General features: G+C 32.2%; 1 protein-coding gene across 2 annotated transcripts in view; it reads left to right on the forward strand.

The window, feature by feature from the left end:
* The window catches only part of Epg5 (ectopic P-granules autophagy protein 5), a 342575-nt gene that overhangs the window by 310065 nt on the left and 20507 nt on the right, over positions 1–12003 (forward strand). For both annotated transcript variants that reach the window (XM_085816957.1, XM_085816958.1), the window contains exons 39-42: positions 507–677; positions 3131–3300; positions 6146–6325; positions 11522–11679. In XM_085816957.1, coding sequence (XP_085673083.1) covers positions 507–677; positions 3131–3300; positions 6146–6325; positions 11522–11679 — 679 coding nt within the window. The remainder of the gene's footprint in view (positions 1–506; positions 678–3130; positions 3301–6145; positions 6326–11521; positions 11680–12003) is intronic.

Genomic DNA, 12003 nt, shown 5'->3' on the forward strand with positions numbered 1-12003 from the left:
CTTGAGATAAACATTAATAAGTAATTGTAAATTTAAAAATTTCTCTTGTAACTTCTCATTTTTGTCTGTTTTCATACTTCATTAGGATCTATTTAAAATTGCTAATATGTCATGTTGATTTAAAAAATGTAAATTAAGTAGTAATAAATAAAAATAGCATGCAGAAAAAATTGCCATTTCTCCTTTGACTTTTTATACAGTTTAATGTAGTTTTGTGTTTCTTACATATGGTTTCTGTTGTCAATAATCAAATGCATAGAATTTCAGTGTATGTGGCAGTTGATCATTTTATAAAGTTATGCTTTCTTGATATACTTTTTAATAACAATTTCTTGTAAATAGTTGAATGATTTTTTGCCACCATCAGTGACTCATCGAACAAGCACAAGAGATCAGTATCAATCTTACTCTGCAGCACAAGTTCATAAATTGTAATAATATTATAGGGTATTGTATAAATATTTTCATTTGCTTAGAAATTCATGCTGTATTCTTTGTTATAATAGATATCCATGATCTATGGAAAAGTGTGCATGAGATGTTTTATCCGTGGTTGCATCCAACTATAAAAGAAGATAATATATCTTTTCCATGGTCTGATGAGGAAAGTAGTCAAGCAGAATATATGTTTCGCATGTTTGCAATGTGCATTCGATATTTCCAGGAAAAACTGGTTGGTATGTATAAAATCAGCATATGTTTCAGTGTATTTTAGTATTTAAGGAAAAAATTATTTAAAAATGTTTTGTCTTGAAGTTTTCAATTTTGATGTCTATGTAATGTATCATTAAATAACAAAAATCAGTTACCTTTAACGTATAACTGAATTTGTGTAAAATGGTTCAGACTAAAGTACTACTGAATTTCTACTTTTTAAAAACTGTAGAATCATTTCCATCTAATGTATGCATGAGGTATCTGACTCTAGTTATTCAAGTGGGAGTTTTACATGCATTCATCAGAACTGACACATGAAGTTTATGAATAAAACCAAGATTTGCATAATTCCTGTTTAAAATTACAAGTATCTGTTAAACCTAATAAAATTTCACATCTTTGAGAATTATTGTCTTGAACTTATAGCAGTATTAGAAGTTTGAACAAATCTTTAAAAATAAACAGTACACTGCAATCTAATGCAGGATCTCTGAATGATTGCTTGATACTATTAGAAGTTTGAACAAACCTTTGAAAATAAACAGTACAATGCAATCTAATGCAGGATCTCTGAATGATTGCTTGATATGTTAATTGTTAGACTGCAAGAACACTTAAGAGAAATGTCTAAATTCCTGGCAAACTGTTTTCCATGTCTGTGGCTGGTTATATTCATAGCTTTCATAATTTACAATATATTTCAGGTATGTTATCCTACCTGTCTTGTCCAGCTGAGATAATTCACATTTAATGCATATTACACTTCATATTTTTGGCTAATTTTGGTTTTCACCTGCTGGCTCAACTACCATTTTTCAACTTGCACCCTATCAAATACAAATGTCATTACATGCAGAAAATTATGCTGGACAGTGAAAGACTGGCAATAAATATTTCAAACAACCACTGTATAGAAATGGGCATCTGCAGATTTTATAATTTTATCAAGAGATGTTATGCTTCAGCAAATACCACTTTCTTCTCAATTGGCTCTAATTTTGAACATCATGTATATGATCAAGAGTGTCCAGATATTTTTAGAATAAAATTATGCTGTGCATACATGAATGTGTGGTAAAAATTACTGTGAAGTAGAACCCTTTTGGACAGTGGCTACTCTCTTAAGAATTCTACCAACTATATTTTGGTATATTTGGAATACTTATTGGAATATGTCTCCATTTTTGCAGAAAAATAGTAGTCAGTTCTTTAACTAATTTTGAGTAATGTTAGCTGGCTCGTCAACAGGGTTGCCAATTATTTGTTTTCGGAAAGGACAGTCCTTTAATTGTCTCATATACTGTGTGGGATTCATGTCTGGTGAACATGTAGAAGGCAATCCACTCATATGTTTCTGTCATCAAACTGGAAATTGTCCATGAATTAAGCACAGTATAGTCTGCAGTTATTGTCCACGAAATAGTTTTTTTATTTGATTGCTGCATTATAAGAGAAAAAGAAAGTGTCTAAAAATCATATTCCTTTGCTACTTAGCAGGCAATGTTTCATTTCTGATGATGATACCAATGTGATCATTGATAAAGATATTAGCTCATCATTCAGCTTTCTCAAAAATAAGCCACTTTCTTGTCTAAATAATAAACTTTTATGAGTCATTTGTTTCTTTTAAACTATCAGGATGCACAGTGAAATATGTCTTGTCTTAGAAAACTTTGTTGTATACATTTTTTCTTCAATTCACATGCACTTGTACTTAACCTGTTTTGAGCAGTATGATGGTGTTCTGTTGTGAAGTGCACATGTAAGTTTGTAAGGTAAACACTGTGAAGCCAGTTTCAAGCAGTTTGGGTTGAAATACTTGAACTACGAATCTAAGAAGTTTATGCTGCAGATAAGTGATATAATGCACTCTTAAGTTCCACTCATGCATCACACACCTTAGTCTGCAATACAAACTATAATGTAGCTGTTTGAGATAAAAAATTGGTATTTGCTAATTTGCATTCTAATCATTTCCCCCTTTCATATAAACAATTTATGTTGTTTTTCAAATCAAAATTATGGTATCCTGTAATTCTTATGAGCAGTTTATATTGAACATTAAAGTTGCCTTTAGACAATTAAAGTTCTAATTTTAATTGAAAATATATGTAATATTGATTTTCTTACTTCTAGGTGTCTTGAACTTTATGGAAAACATAGATATGTATCATTGATTTTAAGTAATGTAATAATTGTTTCAGATGTAATACTTTTAAAAATTATTAATGAACTTACTCTCATATGTTTAAGTGCTTTAAATGTTTAAAACTTAAAGCTCTAGAAAGTCTTGTTGCTTTTAAGCTCATTAAGATTTTTAAATTAAGTTTTGTATTACACCATTATTTATTGTGAATTTTGACATATTCTGATATGCATATATCTAATATTATTTACATTGCTCAGTTAATAAATTTTGATATAAATATTATGAAATAAATTTAAGAAATTTTTTTTAATATTTTGATTACAGAACAGAACTGTGAAAGGTGTTTGTTGTCTTACATATGGGAATTTTACATTGAAGCCTATGTGTCACATGGTTTACGACACTATTTAGTTTCAGTGTGCCACACTGAATTTCTTGACTTACCTTGGCATCAGTTTCACCCTAACTCTGAGGATATTGAGGGAATGTGTAAAGTGAGTGAACTTTTTAAAACATGTACATATTAAAATCATTATAATTACGTTTAAAAACCTTGTTAACCCAAATTTCCGGTCTGTCTCTTTTACCTGTGTTAGTGGTTGTTTATTCATAGTTTATGCTTTAAGGTAGGTCATTGCCAGGTTTTTGGTTAAAACACTTTTGCATGCTAGAAAAGAAGAAGGGTAAAAGGAAAAAAAAAAAAAAAAAAAAGATATCAATCTGGTAATTTAGAAATGCAGTCACGTACGTACCAAAAGCTTGCCGACCTGAAATCCATGCAACCTCTGAATGTAAACATTGAGTTTATTGGTTCAGGAAACCGCAGTATGGAGACCAGAATACTGGGGAAAAAAGGTACGTATTTACCGAATAATGACATTATAATTGATGTGCTTATAAAATCATTGACAATATGATAAAATGTTTTTCTCCCCGCCAATCTGCATAGAGGTTATGAAGCAGATGACTTCACTCAAATTCTCTTTCAAGTTCATGATTTATGTGGTTGTATTTCCTTAGCTTTGTTATTTCACAAGACTGTTGAGGGCTACTATTTTGTTAATTTATCGAGATCATTTATAGATAAAATTAAAAATATTTTTAATTCCAGTGCTTGTTGATATAATGGCAAGTAAGAAATCTGTTCATGCTTACAGCATTGAAAAACGTAAACATGTTGTACTGAAGGTATGCAAAAAGTAGACATTTTGCAAAAGATGGAGGAAGGGGCTACTTCTAGGTTTATAGCAGAATTGTACAGAACTGTGATACGGATTGTATATAATATACGGGGAAAAAAGAAAAGCTGTTGAAATTTTATGGCAACAGTGATTCTAACACCCAAATCCGAAACCAGAAATCTTTGCATGAGATAAAATTGCCAAAATGCTGTCTTGTATGAGTGATTCTGGCAGTGACAGTGTGATGGGGTACCAATTTTAATACCACTCCTGAGAGAAAAGGGAAAACAGATTGACACTGATTCAAAGAGGAGACATGTAGTTTCAATCGGGGTTGGCCAAACAGATTTAAACAAAGACACAGGATACATTATTTGAAAACCTGTGGGAAAAACTTTTAGCAGTTAAAGATGCTGCAGAATTTATTGGTGAATTTTCTGTGCTTGTGTCAGAAGAAATCTTAGCCCAGAACAGATTTTTATATGGATGATGCTTTACTTTTTTGGTGATGTTTGCCAAGAAAGACATTTGTGACAAGCAAATAAATGGTGCCATCAGGGGTGAAAAGAGCTAAAAAAAATATCTGCTATTTTAATATGTAGCAACAGCTGAAACTTACAAATGTAAACCAATGGTTGTGGGTAAGAACACCAATTCCAGAGCTCTGAAAGGAGTAAACTTCTTACCCATGACTTGCAGGAATAATACAGATTCTTGGTTCACAAAACAGCTTATGATCGAATAGTTAATGGAACATGTTGGTTATAGAAGCTGGAAGGCATTGTAACAGTGTGGGGTTACTGTCAAATTGCAAGATTTTATTATTGTTAGATAACTGCTCTGCACATTCAGATTCAACCATTTTAATGTGCGATCATATCATGGCCCTTTTTTAGCCCCAAATACTACATCATTGATCCAACTCATGACCACAACCTAAACCTAATACACGGTATTAAATACAACTACAAATCAGAGTTCTGAAAAAAATTCTTTCAAAAGACCATTCTATTTCACTTAGTGATTATTTTAAAAACATTTCACCAGCAAAGACTGCATTTATTTGTTAGCAGAATCGTGGAGTTCTGCTTACCAAAGAACATTAGTGAATGCTAATGTAGTGTATGACCATCATCTCTGCTTTTTGAAACTGAGCATGTTGACAGTGAATGTTTTGGTATTAGGGCCAATGCAGCAAAAGTTAAAGCAAGAGAATTGCTTCTATATATTGAAAGAAGGAACAAACGAGGAGAATTTGCATGAAGATGTTAAATTGATAATGTGTCTTGATGAGCCAACACTGGCATGTCAAATGATTGATGGTGAAATTATTGGCTATGATTTGAACTTTCCATAGCAAGAAATGATTCTAACACTGACACAGGTAGTGAATTTGATAAGGGTGAGAAAATATCTTTTAATGAAGGTTTTGAAAATATGGAAAAATACCTAAAATTTTAAAACAACCAAGCTGTGTCACAGAGCAAGAGATTGTGATAACTCATTATAATTTATTAAAAAAAGCTTACTCTGGAGCATCCTGAAGTTTTAAAGCAAACCTCAGTCTGAAAAATGTTTGAAACATGTAAAAAAAATTGAAATATTTCATTTGTTATTAATTGTTTTTATTATATATGTCCTTAATATTCCTATTTATTTTGCACTTTTAGTCTAAATATTATTACTTGTCTTTTCTGTCCTGAAATCTGCAAAATCCTAAAATCCACACAATCTCTGGTTCCAAGCATTGCAGATTTCTGATTTTCTGTTGTACTGTCATTTATTATTCTAGTGCCTATATTAAATACTTTCTTGTACTGCTTTTTATTTCCAATTAAAATGAAAATGGTAATAGTGTCAGTTAAAAATTATAAAATTACTGATGTAGAAAAGTTGCTCAAAGTATACATTGCAAAATAAAATAGATAAATGACAGTTTTAGATACATACGAAGATTGAGAACTCTGATGCACTCCCATTCATATTATATGCTTATTATATATTATATTCATATTGTATATAGAAATCTATTGAATCTTCATTTAGCTTACTTCATTTAGCACAATTTAGGATTGATCTATTGAATCTTCATTCCTTTATATGAATATGTACACAGAATGTGCAACAATTTTAATCAAATATTAATCTCACTTTTCAGGTTCTTAAGAGTGACATAAAAGAGAGTAAAGAATTTCTGGCAAAGATAAGTATGAAAATACCTTGGATACGAGTTATGGAAAGCATTTCAGCAACTAAACCTCCAGATTATATAGGAAGAACACTTGGAACTCTGGGAAAACTGTTAATTATATCAGGACGTGATGAAACTCTTAATAAAGTAATAATTTTTATTTGTCAATGTATAAATTGCAATTAATAGTTTTGTGCTCAATAGTGATACTTACGTAGAAATAATTTTTTTTTTTTTTTTTTTTTTTTTTTTTTTTTTTTTTAAAGTTTTTAGTGGTTTGCTGTTAATTAAGACTAACTTGGATTTCAAAGAGAGTTTTTTCTGCAAACTGTGTGTAGCTGTAGAATTTCAGCTGTTTAGCTAAAAAGGGCTTGCAGGTCCACTTATCTTCAAGAGAGGAATCTTGTACTGTACCAGTGGTTCTCAAACTTTTTTGCCTCATGCACCCCTTTTACCATTGCTAGAAGATCATTCAACCTCTCCAAAACTAAAAAAATGCATGTGCAATTATTCATATTTAGATTATTTTTAATGTATTTTGTAAATTAAGCTATATATAGAGAGAGAGAAAATGCTAAAACTTGAATAAAAGCAGTTTTTGTTTTCAAATGAATTAAATAAAAATACAAAACTAAATATTTAATAGCTAAATAAAAATCTATATATTTAACAGCATACAAAACTAAATAATATGCTATGTTTAACAGCATACAAAACTAAATATTTAATAGCTAAATTAAAAAAACCGACCACTCCTCTCTCCCTTACTTGAGAACCTCTGTACTATACAGTGACGTCACAGATTCATGGCAAGTTACTTTTGGAGCATAAAGTTGATATTTTAGTTTGAATTAAAGATTGGTGTTAGAAGAAAATACTCCCTCCCCCCCCCCAGTTGGATAGAAATGTGACTGTGGCACAAAGATGGGTCATGTCATAGTAGCCTGGCTTCCATTTCTTTAATTTTTAATTGTTAATACCCTCATTGGGCATAAAGTTGTATATTGGCTTGAATTAGAAACGGGAAGACAGTACTCCTTTTCTTACCTCACTTTATATAAATGTATCTCATGCACAATTTAGGTAAGACATAAGTCATAATTGCCTGGTTTTCAGTGTACTGTAATTATGAAGTGACAATAGTTTCATATACCCTCTCATTTTAGATGAAACAGCAATGAACAAAGTGCATCATCCCCAGTGTTTGTTCTAATTGAAATTAGTGTTAGTACATGATATTGGGAGGTGGGAAACCTACTAGTTCTCCAACAGCTTTCATTTTAGTTTCATTTAGTTCCTTTATATCTGTTTTGTAAATTTTAGCTGTTATAATTTGATCATATACTTTTATTTATTTTATTACTGTGTATATTTCATTGAAAGATTTCTATCTGATTGAAAAGAATTCTGTTAGAGAAAGTTATGCTTGAAGAGTAAAAATTGTTTGCCACATTGGGAAATTTTGCCATGAAGCATTCTATTGCTTTTTACTGTAATGCCAGATACACCTCACTTTGGAAACTTATTAAAAGGTCCCAGTAAGTGTGTTGCCGAACATTGACTGCCCATGTCTGGAATTTCACTCCTCTTTGTATTAGACTAAAAATCACTTTTTTTTTTTTTTCGGTAAAGTAAAAAGCTTCCCCCCCCCTGATTCGTACATTTCATTTGTAATTTCTTGAAATGTAAATTTGCAAATGCCAGTTATGTATTTCATGGAAATCATTGTACTTGGTTGCAGTACCTTGGGAATATTTTAATACTGTTTTTGTAGTTATCAAACTTTACATTACGAAAATTAAAGGATCAGTCAGTTTTTACAGCATTATGTTTCCTTAATCTTTAAAATATAATTAAAAATCTACTTAAATATGAATCTGTAAAGACATCAGAAGACTTCTTATGCAAAACAACATCATTGTTATCCAAATATGTAAAATTGTCAGAGTTCAAGAATATGACATGGATTAGTAGTTCTGTGTTATGCTGCAAACATATCACAATATTAGGTTTAATGGTGGTGTTCTTTTGCAGAAATAAGGCTCAGGCAATGTTTCAGCATAATAATTTACAAGAATCTATGATTTAGCAGGAATTTGTCTCTTGGAAGCATGTGATTCACAAAGATAATTATCAGTTTTATTAATGCCTGAATGTGTTCATGAACACATTCAAAACCTGGTTTGGAAGAGCAGGAAAAGACTTAACATCCTTTATCTATATATCTGGTACCGAGTGGGAGGCAGATTCATCTACTGTCAAATCTACATATATGCCACTGATTGGCAGATTCATCTATTGTCAAGTTTACATATGTCACTGACAAGACCCATTTTGGATTCTGGCTTGGAGATTTACTTCTGTGCTTCTTCTACCAATTTCGCTAAACTTGAGCTTGTTGAGTGCAGCCCATCTAATTGCTGGCTTACACAACAGCTGCCCAGCTGAATAGCACTCTTTAAATGTGATATACAACTGTTGTATTTGAGACACAAATCTAAACTGTCAAAATACTCTAATAAACTACACAGTTATGCTACTCATAACCATACCTCTATACTTCTTCACGATTGGGTTTCTAATCAAAAATTGAAAAGAAACTGCCATTTTTCTTTGGCCTATCTCATGATTTTATTAGATCTACTGTTTATTAGATACAACTGTTGAGAGATACTCTCTGAAACTTACTATCAATCCATTGGAGGGACTTCTTGGCATCTATTTTCACACAACCTAACTACTTTTGCCACAAAAAGATAGATTTACCAGATTATCTTCAGCAGGTTGCACTGGAAACTTTAAATGCCATTCCCTCTAATGCCCTTCAGATTTTCACTGACGGCAGTAAAAATGAATGTGGAATTAGTGGAGTCTTAATCAGAACGCATATTAATAGCTTTAATTTTAAGACTAGAAACCCTGATCACTGCTGTGTTTTTCAGTCTGAGTTTATAGCAGTTGACGAAAGCCTTAAGGCTGCATACACTTGCACTGCTTACAGAGATATCTGGATTTTGACTGACAGTAACACTTCTCTCCAGCATCTGCAAAATTGGCCTTGAATTGGTGATAAGACTTCACTCTGTATTTTGGCTTTACTGAAAAAACTGTCTTCTCATCACAATGTACATCTGCAATGGATCCCTTCACATATTGGTCTCAGTGGCAATGAAATGACTAATGTTGTGGCTAAGGGAGTTACATCAATGACTCTGACCACTGGCATGTGACGTTTTTGGAGATCTGTTTGAAAGTTAAATCTACTGTTGCCTCTTTCTGGCATTCTCCTCCAGGTCAAGATTGGTCCTTTGGCAGGCAGCCGGGAGGTGCTGTTGCTTTTGGGGGTAATATTGCTCAGCAGACTGCTTTGTCAAGGCTCCTAAGTGGACACCTGAAATGCCTTAAATTTGACCAGGGAAATAAGATTTACTCCATCTGTAGGAAATGTAGTACTAATCGTTTCACTCCTGGACATCTTCTTACCTGTTTGGGACTTGTAAACGAGGACCTGTTGAAAAGATCTACCTTCATATTGGAAATATTTTCAACTCTTGGACTCATGGATCTGGTCTAGCCTAGTGGCTAACCAGTTAGGGTCAGCAGCAACAACAACAGTTTTCTTTGCTGTTTCTCAGCTTATGAAGTGATTCAAAACTACTGGAAGTGTGCACAGGCGATCAGATCAAGATTGCCCTTGTCCAACAGCAGAAACTGACAACTATTTTCTGTCCTTAAAAGTGCATAGAGACAGAACTGGAGGGAGCTTTGGCAGGCTGTATAAGATAAAAATGTGTCATTAAAATTGTACAGAATAGCCTTTATCTGTAAGATTTGTATGCATTTGTTCATATTTCCCTTAACTATTAGTTGCTATAAGGATGCAAAGGAACTGGGAATATGAATATCACAGCTGAAGTACTCTCCTCTCTGTGTTTCTTTTTTCCTGAGCACCACTGTTTCCCTCTGTGTTTTGTTTCTGAATTTAATCCAGCATGCATGAAACACTCTAGAACAACATATTGCTGTTTGGCCAAAGCTTCCAGTAGCATTTGGAGAACTAATTTGCCGGATCACCTTGAAAATTTCATTTCTGCAGATGTTCAATTATTTTAGCAGTTTGAAGAGACCACCTGCCTTTATTATCACATAAAATTCTTAGAAAAACAAGCAAATTAAGTTTTTTATGGAAGGATTTGAAAAGATTGGAGGATTTGGAGAACTAATTTGCGGGATCACCTTGAAAATTTCATTTCTGCAGATGTTCAATTATTTTAGCAGTTTGAAGAGACCACCTGCCCTTATTATCACATGAAATTCTTAGAAAAACAAGCAAATTAAGTTTTTTTATTGAAGGATTTGAAAACTCGGGCAAATTCTTGAGCCAGTTATCTTTTATCTGAAGTTGGATAAAATAATTTATAAGCCAGATTTCATAGGTTTATCTAGAAATTCACTGACATTTTTTTTCAAGAAGATGATTGCAGCATATGTGTATTTTTCAGAAATGTAGTTGATGTTTTAAAATTTTTGAGCAGTGTAAATTAGATACACATTAATCAGCATATTCTTTTCAAAGATTATGATGCAATGAAAGAATCCTCAAATTAGTATTTAAAAAATAACATATAATCCTAAAATCTTTAAGTCCATCTTTCAGTTTTAATTCTGTGTCTGCTGGGTGCAGCAACAGCACAAGGGCTGAACCTCTTACAGATATGTTGAGGACGTTTTCAATTGTCAACTTTCCCTTGAGAAGATGATGAGTCTCTAGGAACAAGCTGACTAACGTGCATGGTTGGCAGAAAGGTAATACACTCTTCCATCATGAAAGTACTTCATAATAAAGTATACAAAACTGCTCAAGGATGAGTCTTAGCATGCAGCGGTAGTCATACTCAACTGCCGACATGTCTGCTTTGGAGTCATAGCAGCAGTCAAAACCTTCGACCCTTCCACAGTCATGCCCATGAAAGACTTTAATGCCTAGGAGGTTTGCTAAACAGTAAATATAACTGTTTGTGTTTGGAATTTTACTTCTCTTTGTATTATACTAAAAACCACTTTTTACAAAGTAGCAAGCTTCTCTCTCCCTCAGCCCCGTCTTTTTATATTCATTCATTTTATTTGTTGTCTAAAGCACTAGTAAAATAATGTGGTATCATTTCAGCCATTTATTCATTTATCATGAAAGTTATTTTATTTAATTTTTTATCTGATTTTTATATGTCATATTTTTTATTTCATGTTTCTGCGTCGCTTTTTAACTATAAAAATTTATAGTTTGTATACTTTTAAACTTTTATGCATCATATATTTATTTTATTAAGATGATTTTCTTTTCAGAAAAATTTTCACCAAAATAATATGAAATCATTAGAATGCTTACCATGGCATTATATGTCACTAGATGATACTGAAGCTCTCCTGAACTTATATTATTCATCCAATGATCAGAATTTGCTGTCTGTGCAAACCCCAAATGTGTTTGATTGTGATCTTCAGTAAGTATAAATCAAAAAGAGAATTTGCTCTTGCTACTTATATCTTATACAGTTTATTTGCTTTTAGAATGCATTTGCGGCTCTTTATTTTTTGGCGTTTTACTTATTGAATGTCTATTTAGTAAATCCATCCTATTAAAATATTATTTAATGCAGATCACAGTTGCTAGACTAAATTTTCTTACAAACAGAGGAGTCCCCTCCTCTCTTTGTAAGAAAAGTTAGGCTAACAACTGTGATCTGCATTAAAGAGCACTTGGTTTTTGGTCTCATTAAACTAGTGTATCAGTTAAAATTTGATTTATGCAGTTTTACCTAAAAATC

This window comes from Stegodyphus dumicola, chromosome 5 (assembly GCF_044657685.1).
Source record: "Stegodyphus dumicola isolate Sdum_Otavi_A_Nest chromosome 5, ASM4465768v1".
Classification (NCBI taxonomy): domain Eukaryota; kingdom Metazoa; phylum Arthropoda; class Arachnida; order Araneae; family Eresidae; genus Stegodyphus; species Stegodyphus dumicola.